Below are 20,068 nucleotides of genomic sequence, written 5' to 3' on the forward strand. Positions count from 1 at the left end.
AATAAATAGACTTTAAAACACTTATGGCAAAAAAAAAAGAAAAAACATTATTACATTATTTTAAATTATTCCAAGCTCATTATTCAAAAGCAACTATTATAAAATCCATGTAAATTGAAATTATCCCCATAATAACAGAAGATATTAACTTTAAATAATCGGATAAGAAAAGCTTTCAGGTACATCCAGAAGCAGTGTTGACTGATTACTTTTGATCTATAAACAAAATTCCTCTGCTGTCCGTGGAACCACAGTTCATCAGCAGCTGGTCGTCTTTCTACAAAATATAACTCACTGACTCTGGCATGAGAAGCCCAAAGAAAGGTCTGGCCATCTGCTTTCACTTAATAAATACCAAGATAATGCAAATGACTCGAAATGGTCAAATCCTCAACCTGCGACCAGCTCCCACACTTAATGAGCTTTGTGTTTGTTTTAGTGAAAGGAGCAGCTGGATCCATCCATAACGGCTGACTGGAGGACTTTAGTTGCAGTCTTATCAGCCATTTCTTTTTCCAGTTATAGCAAATAAATGCATAGCTGTTTCAGAAGAGGAATACAGTTATTTACATAATTTTGGAAGACTGAATGTCACTGGAATGGGTGGACAAACAGGGGCTCTTTACAGTATTCACATCCCTGAACTGTTACAACCACAGAATAAACAGACAGGCAAGGCACTGCCTCCACAAGAAAATGATAAAAAGTCAGTTAGATCACTTAACTGCGCCATTATTCTCTATTTCTATGTTAAATACAGCGTCTCCGCACTCCATGCAAAAAACATGTAGGATGTCATCTCTGTTGTAAGGAATCAGCTTATTGCGGCATCGCCGGAGTCCGAAAGTTTAATACTTTTCAGACCATTAGGAAGTTGGACAGAATACACTAATATTAGTGTAAAAAATTAGTGCTGAGCTACATCAGAGTTGGCATCAGTTTCCAACATTCTTTTTACCTTTAATAAGCTCAAGTCTCTTTGATATGCAGGACTTTGACGCAACATGAGTGAACAGATGTCCAAAAAGAGACCCCACCTGAGGTTAAAATTAAGGATGGAAAACAAGAAGAAATAATTTGGCAGAGTAACTGTCTGGAAAATTATGACACCAGCTGTGTCACAAATCTAATCTAGGTGACAAAAAGGGAAAAGCAGCTTTGCAGAATGATTTAAGTAACAGGGTTACGACGGATTGGAAAGGAACAGCAGGGCTGAAAACACACCGTTAGCCGAGGATCGACTGTCTTTGAAGTTTTCAGGACTTGAATGCTGATTTTGTGTGAGATTTTAGAACTGATATTTTGCAAATGTTTCAGATATATTTATTAAGATAAAAGCAAATTTAATAGTTCAATTTTCATTCTTAATGTAGTTAAGAGCTACATTTATAAACTAAATTCTTCACCAGCTTTAAATGGCACATCACATATATGATGTATTCCAGTTAAATCATAAAAATCATTAAACTTTATTACCCACAGTCAGGAATAAAACCATCCGGCTGCTATGAATATCACTGCAGACCAACCTCATCTGACTTCTTCTGGAAAGGGCTTAGACCAGAAATAATTTAATTCACATTTGGTTAATAGAAATTAAAAATTTGTTTTTTTTCTTCAAGCTTATGAGATGCAGTCACAGCAGCAATGCATGTAAATATTAACCTAATTAACTTGTTGACTAATTAGTTGCCATTTTTGATGCATTTGAATTACATTTTAATTGACTGGAAGCACACGTCATATTTTTTAAAAAGTAACTACTAATAAATATATTTTCTGCAACAAAAGGGGTTAAGAGGTAAAAGGAAAGCTGAATTTTAGAAAACAAAGCACATACTACAATGAGGAGCATGTGAATAGCAGTCTGACTTGAAGACTGTTTGAATATAAATCAGTTTTAAAAAATTATATAAAAAAACTGTTACAAAAGTACATGGATGTCAGAGTTTTAAGTATTCATTGGGGAGCTGCTGGCATACTGCTGAAGGATGTAGTGACAGCACTTAAACATGACTTGGTTATATTAAATGGATTACATAGAACAGGAAAAGATTTTGTTTTTCGTTGTTTTGTTTCACTGTATGGTTATCTTACAGGTAAGCAATGTATAGATTGCATAAAAATAAATTAATTGTGCAGATATAATTTTTAATATGAAAGGTTTTTTTATTTTCATTTTTTTCTGACATTTTATTTATTTTTTTACACGTCTTGAAATAAAAAAAAAATTTCAAATTATATTTTGTACACAAAAACAGCTTTTAAGTGAAATGTCAGATTTTATATAATGTGGGATCAGATGAGCAGCATGTTAGCGGTGAAGGGCTGCAGGCGGTGCAGACTGACAGCCCACATTAGCCGCAGGCTTACATTGACAGCCAATTCCGGGAAAACCGATCGTCAGCTCTCATTTGCTCTCCTAACTACTTTCTGAATGTGGAGGGTGATGTCACAGGAAAACTAGAATGGGTCATACATTCAGTCTGTCAGATATTGAGGACAGATCACAACATGTGTACAAAAGTCTGTTTATTCTTTCCTTTTAAAGCAGCAGTACAAACCTTGCCTGTCCTTCCCTTGACATCTCTTTGAAGTCCTGTCTTGTGGGGTTACTCTCTCCAAAAAAAGGGTCTACCATATCTAACTCCGAGCATCATTTTAGCCTTCGGTAGATCTTCAAAAGCTTCAAAGCGCAGGGGGGCAACTTGTGACCTCGTCGAGGATGATCCTCTGATGTGTGACAGGCAGGGCAGAGGAAGCTCCACTCTGCAGGGATCACATCTAAACACATTTGGTTTGGCACAGGTCTGGGACGGTGAACACGTGGTGTGTGACCTGACTGCAGAGTTGCAACGCTTGTACCAACTGGGAGCCATAATTACCCGCAGAAAAAATACAACACGCTAACGACTGGATGTGGATGAATGCCCCGAAGACAAATTCTGACATTTTTAAGAAGGTCAGAGTTAATTACTGTTCGCGATTCTTCTCATGAGGAAAGAACAAGGGGAGATTGTTTGTTGAGAAATGCTTGCAGATATAAATAAGGTTACTTGTGTCACAAACCTGATGTTAGAAAAATTTGATGGTAACATAGTGCCTTAGTAAATAAAGATGATTTGCTGTTTCTTATCAAAGTGTCTGGGTTAATACTTTATTTTTAAGACAGACTTAGATAAATAAAAAATCAGCCTTGAGATTCATGCATCAAACAGCTTAAAGGCTATTTTTATTTTTCTGCAATAAATCGAGTAGTTTTTCAATTTATATAAGTAATTCAAAAAACCTTAACAAAACACCTCTGGTTCTGATGCCCTGTTGTATATAACACACAGAGTGTTTAGTTGGTTGTTAAATGAATTTGAGGGAACACAGAAAACAGGATGGAGAGTTCTCCTACCAGGATTGGAAGTTAACAGCTGAACAGGCCTGATTTCTCCTCACCCACCAAAAAGCTGTCTCTGCTGGAAACACGCTTTGCCCAAAGATTTGGAAACCATCGGACTCATTCAAGGGAACAGTCAGCAGAAAACCTCAAGGGGGACAAAACCCGGACCATGCCATGTTTACAACCTGTAGCTTGACCAAGTGGTAAACAGCCAGAGTGGAAGCAACAGCTATACTGCCCAAACAAACCTCAGGAAATACCAGCAGTTGCTCCGTTCAATAATCCCGTCACCCACTTCCAACATCCATCTTGGAGCCTCAATGTGATTACATGATGTAGTTAAAAAGGGTCAATATTAGTATATATTTATATTCTCTTCCATTCACCACATAAAGATAATAGAATATTTCAGGTCCAAACGACATGCTGTGGGAACGCTAGCTGCAGATGGACTGAGTGACGTAACAGATGGTGTTTTTGGAATAGCTTCACAGCTACTTTATTTCAGAGCAGTCAAACCCTCACAAATATAGACAAAGTGACCAGTTTGAGAAAATTAACATGTGCAAAACCACTGCATGGTTTGATGAGATGAGGTTGACCTGATGACACAGTTGTTGGTAGGAACACACTGATGCAACAGTGTTGGTCAGCACTGGAGCAGAAATTACAAGATCTGCTGAATGTTGCTAAAATTACAGTCAGAATTTGCTCTCAACAAGTTTTAAATGAATCAACAGGTGCTGGTTTGAATTTAAGCTGCTGATGCTTCATTCAATTTCCTTCTCCTCACTGAATACAGACTCACTTTTTTCACACCTGTTGTTTACATATATTCCTAATTTCCGGAAATAAAATTAGTACAAATATCAAAAGCTACAATCCAAAACAAAAGTGAAATGCAAACGTAACAAAGTGGGCAGGTACTCTTTAAAACAAAGACAGAATAATTGTTGCTAAAATGACAAACTGGAGGACATCACTCTGGAAGGTGATGTCTTTGCATCACAAGAAATAAAATGATGAAAACAGATAAAAATAAATGTTAAGAGCTTTAGCTTTACTCCACTACACCCCCTTAAAAAAGAGAAAAAAACTTCATGATTAATACATACAGGTTTTGCGTGCCGAGTCCTCCACAAACAGTGAAGAGATGTCCTCGTCCACGCCGGCCTCATTCTTGGCGATGCAGGTATATGCCCCCGTATCTTCAAAGTGCACGTTGCTGATATGCACCTCGCTTCCATTAGCTTTGAGGAAGAGCAGAGAGGAGACACAAAAACGGGCAATGTGTTTGCTTTCCAGAAAGACATAAAAGGAGACCCCCATCTTCCCATCTTTTGGTGCCATTACATAACAGACGGATGGTGTTTGTTTCAGGGAGAATTCACAAAGGCAGGAGTTCAAAGTAGGGAAGTTCATAACAGGATCATCTGCTGGTTTAAAGTTTCTGAACCTTAAGAATCTTCAAACAATCTTTCTAATTTAAGTTGGGTTTATTAGCAAGCCTGACAAAACGTTAGAAGGTGGTGGTTAAAAAAGATGTTTGTGAATCATTGAGGTCACACTAAGCCCAAGAGCTTCAGAAGAAAACCAGACTTTGTTCTAAAACATGAATACACAGCAAATGAATCACAATGAAAATAGCATAAATAATGAGTTACTCTGCAAAGTTTTGTTTTATTCATGCATACTGTGCTATTAGCCACAGAAACTGTTATGCGTTTCCCCAAACAGGAATATTTTTCATCTGTGGCTAGCTTATTTAATTTCCAGTATGATTCATACAGTCCTGCTCAACATCTCTAACCATATTAAATGCTGTTTTAGACTAAAATCGCATGTCTACATGACAAATAAATTACTTGTAGGTGTAATAGAGTAGTAGAAAGCAAATACCTAATTAACTACCCAATAGTAATAGTATGCATGCTCTGGACTCTGTAACTGAATGATTCATAGAATCAAGAATGTGTCTAAAATGTGTGTGAAAATCAAACTGCATGGTCATCCATTAAATAAAACAGGAGTCAAACAGGCAGCCTTTTTTTGACAGATAAAAGCAAATGCTACACATGGTGATGATGATACTTTCGTCTCTGAAAATCTGAGTAAAATTAGATGTTCCAGACATTATTCAGCACAAAACCCTTCAGCAAACTATTATGAAATTGGAAACTCAATGTGACTCAGATCACTGCTTCAGAATAAAAGCTCCCTATGAAAAAAAGCTACTTAATAATCTTTTTAGCTACACTTGTCACAATAGCCAACAGTCATTTTGAAATTTTATGGACAAAATGAATTGAATTTTTCTGTGTATTAAATTAATTTGAAGGGTTGATAATTATGTTACTATTTCATTGTAATGAATTTAACCAATTGAAATATACAACAAATATAACTAAAACAAATTATTGGGGATCCAATATGAGCAACACACATCTACCGTAAAGGCCAAAACTTTACATACATGGAATGAAGACACATATTTTTTTTTCCTCTTTGTCTGAAGTCTAACTGACCTGAAACAAGATGAGTTTGGTCTGATGTAACTTCAGAGAGTGATAAAAAAAAAAGGTTTGGCTTTATTTGGTGTATGTAAACTTCTGGTTTCAACTGTGTTCCTGGGTCTATATGTGTATAGGCTTTTATTTATTCCACCAGCCCATCGCTGAACCAGTAATCACATTTTCAGAGTTTAAATTGCCATCCTCAGGAAATGCTATGGTACAAGAAACTAATAAATACTTGGAGTAGATCATAAATCAGGACTTCTGTTCACCTTGCAGGGTGAGCTGTTTGGACAGCTTGGTCTTTATGTCCATGCCGTTCTTGAGCCAGGAGAGTTGTGGGCTGGGGATGCCCTCAGCGTGACACCGCAGGCTGGCGGTAACTCCTGGCTCCCGGGCTTGGCTATCTGGGTAAACTCTGATGACTGGAGGGACTGGAAGGTGGCAGGAAAACAGATAAGAGCTGGATCAAGACAAACACTGCTTTGTTCCACACTGCTGTTTACATTACTATCATCATTTAAGAAGTTACTAACCCTTATCAAACAAGATGGTTTAGATAAGAAGCCAAGTAAACTTCTGACTCCACATTAGCATACACTATCAGTAGGTTTGAGTGCATTTGCAGCATTGCTGAACATGTTTAGATAAGGTTAATGTGCTTCATGAAACCAAACACATCAGATAGATAAATAAGGGAGCCAACTGTTGCTCTGATGCTATTGATTTTGCTTGGTTACTATTGATTTTCTGTAACCTTTTGTCAAGCGAGATGAGAGGATAGAGGCAGTGAAAACAAAATGAGAGAAAAGAGAAAAGGCAGAAACTAAATGAGCATCTGGTGTTACACGTTTCGGACTGCCCGTCAGGTTCATGCCAGAGTTTCAAGGGTTTAGTATCCCCCAAAGCAAAACAAACAAATATAACCACTCCTTCATACTGTATTTCCAACATTCACAAATTAGCATAAATCAATAATCCACTCAAATGGATAAATAATATTCATTTATGCATTGGCTAAGATGCCACAAGTTTTGTTCTATAGCCTGAGGCGAACTTGTTTAAATTTTAGTCCACAAAACATGGTGAATATCAAAAGAAAGGATTTGAATAATCCTCTAACGGGAGATGCATTCCTTAACTACCATAACAGTGATAAAACCTTTCAAAAAGAAAGTTTATCTGAAAGAAACTGTGACTGAAAGTTGGACAGGGACAAAAAAAATACTTTAAAAAGCAACCTGATTCGTTCCACAGTGTTTCCCATATAACCATGACAACCTGGCAGCGGTTCACATGAGGACATCAAATCTCCATCACACTATTTTGTTTTGTACTGTCCCATTTCAGCTTCAGTGACCCAAATCAGTGGATTTTTTTTTGTTTGTTGTCTGAAATGGACTTCTGATGTGTGAGCTGATGACGGAAATGAGAGTTCTGGCATCTGCAGAGAAAGCAGACGCGGGCTAGAGACCATTTCCTGTGGCTTGTGGTCAGAGGAAGTCTTTACTCAGCCAGGTGAATGAAAGGACTAAAGATTGCTGTCACAGCCACCTGGTAATCACAGCACATCAGGGTTTTGGAGTTTGCATCTTCCTAGCCGCCAAGAGAGAGTGCCCTGTGGGCCACAAGGGCTCTTAATGCACGATCCCCACCAATCACAGCAGCACAGACTCTCCTGTTACTTTGGTGCCTCTCAGCACTAAAAACACTACTGCAATAGAACCTATAGAAGCCATTATTTTGTGATTTCTGTTAAGCGCAGTTTATCCCTTTTCCCTTTTTATATCCCAGCAGCCGAACACTCAAAGTGCATTCAAGTGTTTGCACATACTAAAGCGTGCAAATGCTTTTTGTTGATGGTGCGTGCTGCAATATATCTTTATTGTCTAGTATTTTGTCTGTCTAAGTCTAAATTAAAAAGTGTATTTTAATCAATTACAATATTGTAAAATGTTTATTTTAATAATTAAATTCAAACGTTAAATCATGTAGATTTATTACAAACAGACTGATATCTTCAGGGTTATAGAACAACTCATAAGAGTAATGTAGAAATGTCAGTCTAATGTAAGATATACTGTGTATAAACAAAAATGTGTCAGTTTTATTTTGAATGAGTTATTGCATCAGTGCAGAGTGGCATGGAGACGAACAGCCTGAGACTCTGATGAAGTGAAATTGAAGCCGAGATTTGCTCCAATATCAGCATTCAGCTTATTTGCATTGTTGGTTCTTGTATCTCTAATCTTTTAATAATAACTCAAGAATTATCTTTAAAAAAAATAACTGCCTAGAAGCAGCGGCTTTATTTGTAATCCACAACTTGTAATTTCAAACTTTTGAAAGGGTTTTGCTTCATTCCAATTCATTTTCCAATAACATGTGGCAATCACAAACTAATCCCCATTATTGTGTGACCCATAACGTGGCCATAACAAAACATTTGTCTTTGCACATCACTTTATGTTGAGTTAATGTAAAAAATCTCATTTTTGAGAAACAGATTTTTAAATTTCTCTTCATTATCATCAAAATATACAGAAATATACAGACAGTTGAAATGAATAAATAGATCTACGAGTTTCACTTTTTGGATTAATTAAATTCTTCGACTTCCATCAAGATGCACCTGTATACTTAAAATAAGTATGTTAATCTGGCTGAGGCTTTGATTATCAACCTGAAATGTAGGTACAAATATCAATGCAATTTATGAATTAAGCAATTTTAACACAGGCAACCATGCACAGATGTAATAGAACCTCAGGCTAGTATGAAGTTGTGGGATTAAGCCAGTGCGGAGAAAAGTCCAGTCATGCTTAGACATAATCTGCAAAAAGAAAAGCTTGGATAAACAGTATATTTCATAAATATTTATTTGACATTTTAGTAGGAAAACAGATTTACTCTCCAGTTCCAGTCCTTCCTGCGTCTGTATGCATGGAGTTTTGAATTGTGTATGCAAGTCGGATTTAGAATGTTGAAGCCGTTTAAGGCTTAAAAATATCACTAGAAATATTACAATTATATTTCTGCTTGACACAAATCCTATTTATTTTCTGCTCTCGGTTCTTCAGCGGATCCCTTGCAGGCCTTCTGATAATTGGTTTGCTTTGAAATCTGGGAAACATTTTTGAATTATCTTAAATTTACTAATTTAAAATAATAATTTGAGTAAGTTAAAGGTGCACTTACTGATTCAGGATTTTTTGTCCATGCATTCATTAATGCAGATGGCACATGGACACTAGTAAGCAAGCTTTTTTAGAATAACACCAGAACTGAAGCTTTCTGATCTATGGTGTACAAAAGCGAGGAAGAGTAGATCAGATGAGATCTCTGTAGGTTTCAGTTTAATCTGGAAGTTAGGGGTTTGGTTATTGCAAAATAATTTCTACTTCTTCTAACTTCTTTCACATGCTAGTAGATTTGGAGTCAAAGTTTGCATGAATTTAGTCAAAACCAAAGTTCTTTAGTAATTTCTTGTAAGTTTGATGTGGTGAACCACCTGGTGCACATTGGTTAAGTGAAAGGAGGTTATATAACTTCCGTTTCATCTTTTTACTTTTTACAAGTAACCCAAAGAGTTATGCATCCATCTGTATTTAGCTACTCCAGTCAATTTGTTGAACAGCATCAGCTGGAAGTTATTTCTGATGTGTCTTTCAGTTTTGCACATCTGGAGTTCAACATGTTTGCCTATTCTTCTCCTGCAATCCAACTAAAACTCAGTCAGATGGGATGGAGAGTCTATGTGGGCAGTTTTGAGTCTTGACACAGATTCTCAATTGCATTTAGGTCAGTAAACATGTAGAAGAAGGTCTGATGAGGCCAAAACTGACATCTTTTTGGCCTGCATGCAAACATCTAGAGCTTGGGACATGTTATAACCTAAACCTGCTTCAACTTTCTCTGCATCTTTTTCTCTTACCCAGCTGGAGTGCTTCTTGGTTTTCATGCTGCTGTTTGTTCAACAACAAACTACTGGACAGTGTTTACTGAATATCTGACTTCTTAAAGCAAAAGATTGCACTGGATTTTATCAGAATAAAGGGGCGCCAGAACAAAAGTGCACACCAGACCTTTCAGATTTGTATTTGTAAAACAGCGAGAAGCCAATTTCTTTCTTGTTCAGCTATACACTACTTTTTATCTTGCACAATATCCCAATAAAAGAGTGAAAGGAATTTTGTGTGACAACTGATTTTTGAAAACTGGAACTCCAAAAAGTACCAAATAATTTGACAAACCCACTCATCATAAGAGAAGTGGTTGTGTCCAAAGTTTTGATTAGACTTCATAATATGAAAACTGCTTAAAACACGAGATGAGAGTAGAAGAGAAGAAAATAGATTGACAGTGGGTGGAAAATACTTCATACTTAGTGCAGAGCCAAATTCCCCAAATATTCACAAAGAACAGAAATATAATCAAATGAGCTTTCTCATTTCAGATTTTTTCAGTCAAATCTCTAATTTAAATATCAAATGCATTCCTTCCCAGTTTGACATAATGGCTGCTGTTATTGATGGAATGCCGTTCCTTCTACAGTTGATATATAAGAACAGTGAAGTGCAAAAACTTTTGTGGGAGGACTCACATTTATCCGTGTTGCTGTAATTCCCATTGGCCACCCACAGAACTCAATAAAGGTCATTACTTAGTTAAAGGCTCATTATTAGCAAGGAGCTTTAGTCAGTAAATTTCCTTTGTGAATGCAGGAGAGAAGACTCATGTGCCATTGTGCTTTCCTTAATTTGTGGCTGTAATTTCTTCTGGTCACTGATAGGCCCATACAGTTGTAAAAGGGAAAGAGCTGAATTCAAGAAAGCAGATACTGAGAGTTTATCTGGTTGCAAAGAAAGTGGGGGAAGGAAGGAAGGAGTAGCCAATTCAAATGTTAAATCCAGCATTAAAGAAACTAAAATTCATATTTAATGCATGTAATTAGGTTCAAAACAAACTTAGCTGATCCCAAGAGAACTGAGATAATTGTTCGATTAAAGTACACTGTTTTCTCCCAGGGTTAAGTTCTTTATGAGTCTAAGTGGATAAAACTATTAAAACTATATAAAGTATAACATAACAGGTATTCAAAGAGAATCACAGGTCTAGAGTTTCCTGGTAGATGGCTGTGCTGATGACTGTTCCCCTTTTAGATTTTTATTCACATTCTGGGATCTTGATTTCCAGATGAAATGTGGAATTTACTTTCATCTGAAAATATTACTTTGAGGGACTGAGCAACAGTCCAATCCTTTTTCTTCTTGATCCACGCATAACACGTCTGACTGAGTCTCTGGTTCAGGAGTGACTTAACATAAGGAAAGTTTCAGCAGCTCACATTCTACGTTTGTACTGATGTACATTCTAGACTGTAACAGGTAAAAATAGTGGACAAAAATCCATGTAGGACGGTGAAGTCCTAGCGCAAAAATTCGCATGATAGGTGGACGGACCTTGGTGCTGCAAGGTTGGAGACCTTGTCCTGTTAGGCGACGGGGCCTGGATAATACCCGTGTTAAACGGACGGCAGAGTCCGGCGACGACAGGCGCTTAAATTCCATAACAAAAGCATGTTTTTATCTTTAAAAAAAAAATATATATATTTTTTTTTCTTTTTCCAAAATCTCTTTCTCTTTCTTACCATTTATTCATCACATAGTTTTTATTTTATTTTTTAATTATGTAAAGCACCTTGAAATGCCTTTATGCTGAAATGTGCTATACAAATAAAATTTGATTGATTGATTGATGTGGAAACAGAGGTCGTCTCAAGGGTAACATGAGAAAAGAAAAGATCGCTATACTCCCTAATACAAAGAGTTGTTTTATTTATTTTTACAGTTTACAGTCTTTTAGTGGCACACAATGTAGTAATCTATCTCCTATCTACTATCTCCATAGCAACCTCACTCAGGCTGGGCATTTCGGAAACGCTGATGAATCGTCACATAACCGAATCTAATCTAGAATGTCTGAACATGTGAACATCTGAACTCTGGTTCTGAAAATGTGAACAAACCAGAGAATGTAGCCATCCATCCATTTCCTATACACTCTTGTCCCTCGTGGGGTCTGGAGGTGCTGGTGCCTATCTGCAGCTAACGTTTCGGGCGAGAGGCGGGGTCACCTGGACAGGTCGCCAGTCAACACAGAGACAGGACACACAACCATGCACACACACCTAAGGAGAATTTAGAGAGTCCAATTAATCTGACAGTCATGTTTTTGGATTGTAATAGGAAGCTGGAGTACCTGGAGAGAACCCAGCATGCCCAGGAAGAACATACAAACTCCATGCAGAAAGACCCCGGGCCGGGAATCGAACCCAGAACCTTCTTACTGCAACAGTGCTAGCAACTGCGGCACTGTGCAGCCCTGAGGATGTAGCCATCAGGTACGTTTCCTGTGCAGGTACAAGGCATCACAAAACACCCTGAACATTTGTTGATTTGTATAGTGTACATTATACAGGGTTTCATGTTGTATTTACTATAAATTAGGTTTTATAGTAAATACATTTTAAAATTTTTTAAAACACATCTGAAACAAGAAGCTGTGGTCAGTTCTGGATGATAAATCCACCTCCAATTTTACAAAATGTAATTTATTTTGGACAGTAACCTGATCACTTATGAAGTAATTTGGTTGCTATTAAGGAACTAATACACTTGATGGCAACTGTAATGTAACTATTACATTTAAATTTCTTAACTGTAGATTAAATTTGTTGATATTTTAAAACTATTCTTGCTATCTTTCAATAATAGATATTTTAGTGGGTTTCAATGATTTAAAACATTTCTGTATTGAAATCCTCTTTTTACTGTCTGATGTTAAATTCTATTGTGAGAAAATGAAATTTGAATTTTATTACCTGTAAGCCATAATAATTCAAGTAAAAAAAAAAAACAACAACAATTACTTTAAATATATTGGTTTGTAGTGACTCTATAGAACAAGATTCATATTTTGAAATAAAATTACTGAAATAAAACTATTTTATTGACATTCTTATGCATTTACAGACATATAAACAAACACCATACATAAGAAGTGGAGGGATAAATCAACCATGCCAGATGTTAATATGCTGACAGTCACATGTCTATACCGTTTTATATTTACTTCTATGTGTTACGATCATAGAACTATAACAGTGAAATTAGACAGGCTAATTTCACTGTCTTTTCACACACATACATTTATTCCCAAGAAAATCTTGTTGCTTGAAACACTCCTAGAAATTGGAAAAAAGTAGCATTTTTTTTTCTACTCCAAACTTGATTCAGACAAGAAGTGAGAGAAAATGCATTCTGATGCGTTTCTGAGAGCGTCAGGAGAGTCACTGCCAGGAGAACGTGACACGGCAGGGCTGACAGCTCCATCATAAAGCTCCCGAGCCGGTCGTCAATCACTCAGCAAGGCTCCCGTCTGCTTTGGTGCTTCACAAGATGAGCAGGGATGCACAGAAACATCGTGGCAGGAGACCACTTCAACATCCCACAACTGGGACATTTCCAACAAGCCCAGGAAGACGTATTACAAAGCTTCAATCAAATTAAACCCTTGGTGATAAAAATTAAACATGCTGGCCAGATCTGGTGGGCTGTGGGAACTGATCAGAGAGTATACAATCAAGTGAACATCCATAGCATTAATGCAAAAGACGAAGCTCTGCATCCCGCAGTTACACAAAGCGTGACAAATAAAGCTACCACATGATGAAACGTCTCTCCACAGTTATTACTTTCCATGGAGATGTGGGAGTCAGTGTGCATCCAGCACCTTGCATACTCTTTACAGAGCTAGTGAAACAGTACTTTTTAAGTGTAAAACAAAAGTAAAAGAATAAAACAGCTAGAGGGGTTGTAAAAAAGATGTGGGACTAAACTTATAAAAAGTATAATGGAACCTCAGGGAAATCTGCTACAGTTTTTCTCATCTTTCCTCCTCAGAAGAGGTACTAGATGCTTGTTCCCCCCCCCCCCACAGTATTTCCTGTTTGAGTTATCTGGTAAAAGGAATTCATAGAATTCAATTTTCCACAGAGATTTGATTTCATTGCATAAAAAAAATAAAAGTACATTTTAAAAAGAGATTCTCCTTTTCCTCGGAAAGTCCAAGATTCCAGATGTTTTTATTAGGCTGAATTATATGGGCATGATAGAAAATACCAGTTACTAATTTACAGTTATTTATATTTACGTCAACAGTGTATTTTTTGTAATTAGAAAATAATTGTGGTAAATCATGAAATCCAAGACTCGTGTCATGCATTAGCTAGTGCTGCCATGTTTCCTAGATCTGAGACATTGAGGTTAAAAATATGTTCTCTTTGTATCTGGAAGTTGTTAATTCCCAGTTGGAAAATCTTCAACATTCCATCAAGTCAGACGGCAGCTCCGAGTTCACTATCCAATATGGCTGACCTGAGTTCTAACCAAAAGAAAGCTGCTAAAGGCTCCTTTATGTTACTTTGAAAATAATCAAATGTAACATTTACCCTATTAGACAAATTATTAGGCATTATTGTTCACTCTTCCACCTTCGTTTTCTTCTCCTCACACTGAGCTGGAGAAGATTTATTAATATTTGGAAACCATTTTCCAAATTCACATGTAAAACCTTTGCTCTCTAAATAATAAAGATGTTGAAAATAAAGTTATAAAGTAAAACATGACTGAGGCAAAGTGTAAGTAAAGTCCTGTTCTGAATTAACAGAACAGGAAGTGCTTTTAGTTTGATATTTTCAGAGAATGTTGGAGATAGGTTTTTTATTTGCTTTGAAATTATCTATTGTCACACAATACATTGGTCATTTGGAGAAACGTTCATGTGTCCATCATTATGTGGTTTGGCTACAGGGCGACAACAGAGATCGGAAGAAGATTGGAGTTTACTGCTCCGATGTTTAAAATGCCTTGATCAATACTTTGGATCAATGCTTGGTATTGGGTTTAGTCTAGGATCAATGTTAAACCAGATCAGTATTACCAAACTATTGAAAGATTATTTTTGACTATGAGGTTCAGAAGTCCTTTCTTAGCGCCTTTTACAGTTTAGACAAATACTGTAAAATATACGATCGATCAATATTCATTCAAAGCAAAATCTGCGTTGTTGTCCAGGTTTTATTTCCACAGCACACATCTTCCCTCCAACCCCAACCAGACACAGCAAATCCACACTTCTTGTCTGGGCTCATTTCCAGCTACACACTGCTACGACCCAGACTTTTTAGCTGCAGGCATTCCTTTGGTACTACAGGAGAGGGGAAAAAACCCTTACAACCTCACGGCATTCACCTTGGGGCCTCCAAGTATCCGCACATTGACTAACAGTGGGGAAAGAGAAAAACCCAGTTCAATCAAGGTTTGGTTCCAGAGTGTGCACAGTGTATGGAGGTAAGCTCTCATTAGTCTGACACCACCTCTACCTCTGCCCTCCTCTCACTAAAAATATGACATTTAAAGAAAGAAGGATTATTTTAAAGCCAAGAATCAGCACACACAGACGCCATCCCTACCTACCACCCACAGCTGACCTCCAAGCTGACAATGTCCTTCTAAAACCTCCATCTTCAACCAAAATAAGTTACATCAGAGGCTGAAAGTTGTAAAAAACAACATTTTTAAAGCAACAAAAATATTAAAATACATCATGACTACTTGAAACTTTAAATCCACTGTGAATGCTGTATTCCAATAAAGAAAGCAATACTGTATGTTTTAGTTTGACTTCCATTAATCTATTCTACACAGTGATTTGTTTTCTGCTAAAGTGGCTGTGAAGGTGGACAAACTTTGCAGCCACAGTGAACAAATGAGATGCAACTTTATTGATTGTAGTGGGTAAAGTGGAGTCACTGCAACAAAAGAGCTGGCACAACAGACCAAAACTAATAAATAAGCCCAACAAAATGAACATCTTTAGAATAACAACATGTATTGAAGATAACAGTAGACAGTCTTCATAAAGATGAGGTGGACAGTGTGTACAATGTGTTTTATCGATATGAGGTATTTTGATGAATCATGTTTTCAAAAAGAGAAAACTTTTTACAGTTGGTTCTGCTACATCAGGGCTGTTCAAAGTGTGGCCTAGGGGCCGTTTGGGGCCCTATGAATTATTTCCTGGGAACCCTGAACCACAAGTTTAGCTTCTCAGCGTTTAAATAAATTAAATATGATAAAATGTTTGCTGAGGCTAGGCCTTTCAAAAAAGATTAAAACTAAAATCTTTCTAAAACAGAAAGCACAAATTAGAAAAAGCAAAAATGAACTTAATATTTTGCTATTAATTTAATATGAATGTAAATAAGGCCATTTTTATATTTTATGCCAGATCTGCAGTGTTTTGTAAAACTATTGTATAAACTGTTGAGCAGGAAAACAATGTGATTGGTTTTGCATTTTTAGTGAATTTTCCACCTATTATGTGACTAATATTCCATTGAGAACCAATCAAATGTTAGGGGGAAATGTCAAAAATGGAAAAAAAGCAAAATGCAAAAAAACTACTTATGCAATGAGCAAAAAAATGACTTTTCAACAAATGTTTTTGGACTGATCTTGCCAAATTTCATAAATAATTTGACAGAAGATCTGTTCTTACAGATTGAAGCTCAGTATGAGGAGAAGAAAACAAAGGTGGAAGAGTGAACAATAATGCCTAATAATTTGTCTAATAGGGTAAATGTTACATTTGATCAATTTTCAAAGTAACATAAAGGAGCCTTTAGCAGCAAAATATTTTTTACCTGCTCAAGATGTTGCTAACAGACTCCAACCAAAAAAGACTGAATGTGAAATCTGACTCAAAAGGGGGTTCAGAACAATTTTAATGTAATGGGGTGCACACAATAACTGGAAACCAAGTTATTGCATCTTTGTTATGCTTTTCACCAACAAATGTTAGTTTTTCAGTTAGATTTAACATTATATATGTGATCTAGAAGAAGAAAATAGTTCTAGAAAGAATTAACATGGTCTTGTTTTGCTTAAGTCACACAGGTAGCCAGGATTACCTTAGATTAAATACAGATTGTTTAGATCAGTTCATGATGAGCCCAAAACAGTTGACTGTTTTTAAAAAGAGTTAACGGTTTCAGAGGCAGTGACATTGCCTTAATTTTATTTTTCTCTATGTGAAAAAAACAACACATTTTGAACCACAGTGATGAAGACATTGGAAGGAAACTTAATGTGGATGGTGGTAAAACCAAATATTAACATCTAAGTAAATGAAGGTCATTTATTTTCCAGAAATTTTGATTTTGATTAATTAAATAATGAAACAGCTCTGGACTCTCAAACTTTTTGTCACTGATTTTACTTAGACTTGGAATCTTTGTAGCTTTTTTCTGGTGTTACAGTGATTGACAGTTTGGACTAGGATTATCCCGTTTTAGCTCTTTCTTAAATGAGTTGTAGAAAATCTAATCTTGGTAGGTGATACAGGTCCTCTGAGACTTCACCTACACCGAGAATGTAAAAGTCAGCCTTCATTGAAAGGTCATGTGGAAGTTACAATATTAATTACAACCCAAAGTTATTGGTCTCCCGAGATCCTGGCAGTCTCCATATGCACAATAAGCTCTGTATATCAGTACAATTAACCTCTCAGTAATCTGTTAGAAGAATGATAATGATCCAGCTGTCTGTCAAATGCAAGTGGAACACATTCACTGACTTTACAAAGTGGTTTATTCGCACCCACCTCATGAAATGTAGTCTCATTTACTGAAGCTTCATCTCTTCACCTTTGGCCTCTACGATGTACGTCTGTTTTAGCATTCACATGGGCCATCAAACCCACCCAAACCAATTAGAAGAAAAACTAACTAAAAACTTGCCAATGTCAATAAAGCTGATGTATTTTATCGTGAATGAAGTGAGGCTTTTAGCAGCAGCTAAGGAAAAGTGTGAATAAAATTAAAAAAAATAGTTGAGGTTTTTCTAAAGAGTGTCAAGATTTTTATTCTGAAAGCATCACTGAAGACTATAATTTGCACAATAATTGGATTTTTAAAAATACCACATATTTTATATATGTATATATATATATATATATATATATATATATATATATATATATATATATATATATATATACACCATATTTTAAAGCCAGAAAACCTAAAGATAGTAAAAAAATGAAATAAAAACCAATCTGACTTTCTGTTGGTTATAAAAGCAGGTAAATAATTCTAAATCACACTTTCCTGAAAGAAAAAGAGGCTTTTGTGTCACACACTCTTAACTCAATGTGCACCTTCAAACATCACCAGAAATCTGAAAACATAATCACTGAATGGATTTATTTCTTCCCAAGAAACAGCTTTGCCGCAGATGTCTAAATAAATGTCTGACCATTCATAGGACCAATCAACTGTGGGTGTTGCATTTGAGCAGATAGTCCGTATGGTATGAAAAAAACTCTCTTTTCTTTGAAGTGGCAGGAAACAAATTTGTTCTGTGTCTAAACTAAATGGAGAACTGTGGTTTTTCTATAGCCAAACCACATAATGTTGAAGAAAAACCAACTACAAGCTAACCTCAATTGTTTTTGGCCTAACAGTCGGTGTCAGAATAATATCAGATAGCTACATAACCAGAGGTGGGCACTGCTAACTAAAAGGTTTGATGTGCAAACACTAAAAAACTAATCATACACATTATAGCACACAATATTTATAGCACTAAAGTGCTATAAATATTGGCCATTTGTAAATTACAATGTTATAGTTTTATACCAACAGAAGTTGGGGATTTTAGTCGCCCTTCAGAAATAAAAAGAAGAAAAATATATATTTGGTCTTTGTTCCTGCCAGTATCCTAAAAGTAAATTTAATTTGAATTCTATTGCTTTGCATATACAACATTTGAACAAAGGAACCTCTGATGAATTTGTTAGAGGCAAATAAATCATAAGTTGTGACTTCTTGAGCAAAGCTGAACCAGGAAAAATAGATTTCAAACATAAAGACAGGCAGGTGATTAAAAACTAAAAGCTGCTGTAGGAAAAGCCACTCAAAAGCCTTTTAATGTCGATGTCCTGCAGCTCAGGGTTTCAAAGCAGAAAGTAACTGCAAAAAATTTCTCCACAAAGTCTAAAAGGTTAAAGGTTTTATTTATAATTATTGTAATTTAGCTCAGAAAAATTTGAAACATCATTAAAAAAGTGGACTCTTTAGCATTCACTATGCAAAACTACATTTAGTACTGCTTAGCTAATCTGTTGAAAGTCAAGTGTTTGTCCAATTATACCCAATAATAATTATGTCAGCATCTTCCTTCTACATGTAAAAATGATCAGCTGCTTATGCAGACATATAGCTTACAACGCAGACAACCGTTGGCAAACTGTGGCATCCAGATCAAGCTTTAGATGGAGATTATTGTTCTTTTACAACCAACTATTAAACTAAACGCTTAGCTTAACATAGCATTTTGAACCAATTTGTAATTGCTGTTTACCTCAGAAGCTTGTCATAGTGTCTAAAATCTTCATAACGATAGTTAATTGGAGGGAACGTTTTGGTTTTGGAGGCCACACCTGTCAAAGCTTTTCTTTTTATTTGCCATCATGTGAATTGCTTAAAACTCCAGCTGCTTCAGAAGGTGAATTATGTTTATCAGCACCAGGTAATTAAAGTTCAGTATCTGCTCTCTTTCTAGCTTTATTTTTTGTTTCAACCTGCTCCTTAGGGACAGAACTGCATCCTCAGTTAAATCGCCCATGGAATAGTTTCTAACTGCATCCATCTGCTGTTTGGTGCTGAGCGGGCAATGTACTGTACAATGAGCTGAAGCTCATGGCTTCACATTATCAAGGTGAGCTGCAGATTTGAGTGATGATTCAATGTAGATCACCAACTGTGAGTGACCTTTTTTCTCGCTATCACATTGCTTTTCAGCTGGTTTGACACATTTTACTGCTACTGTGAGCAAACTTTGATAATACTCCCCAGCCACTTAGGTTTGCATCAGCTATGAGGTCTCTTATTTTACAGCCTGCAGTAGTTAGGACTGATGTGAAGATTTTTTCTTTTTTGTGAAATTATTCAAATTCAGTCATATTGGATAAAGAGCATCTGTGGCACAAACTCTTAAGTGGATTTGGGTCTGAACTTTAACTGGGCCATTCTAACCCC

General features: G+C 36.3%; 1 protein-coding gene across 2 annotated transcripts in view; it reads right to left on the reverse strand.

Annotated features, from left to right (window-relative positions):
- Positions 1-20,068, reverse strand: part of fstl5 (follistatin-like 5) — a 192,898-nt gene that overhangs the window by 31,528 nt on the left and 141,302 nt on the right. For both annotated transcript variants that reach the window (XM_088009371.1, XM_088009370.1), the window contains exons 9-10: positions 6,177-6,338; positions 4,507-4,641 (exon numbers count right to left, since the gene is read on the reverse strand). In XM_088009371.1, the coding sequence (XP_087865497.1) occupies positions 4,507-4,641; positions 6,177-6,338 (297 nt within the window). The remainder of the gene's footprint in view (positions 1-4,506; positions 4,642-6,176; positions 6,339-20,068) is intronic.

Source organism: Poecilia mexicana, unplaced genomic scaffold (assembly GCF_051168715.1).
Source record: "Poecilia mexicana isolate PSO_F unplaced genomic scaffold, ASM5116871v1 scaffold_10, whole genome shotgun sequence".
Taxonomy (NCBI): domain Eukaryota; kingdom Metazoa; phylum Chordata; class Actinopteri; order Cyprinodontiformes; family Poeciliidae; genus Poecilia; species Poecilia mexicana.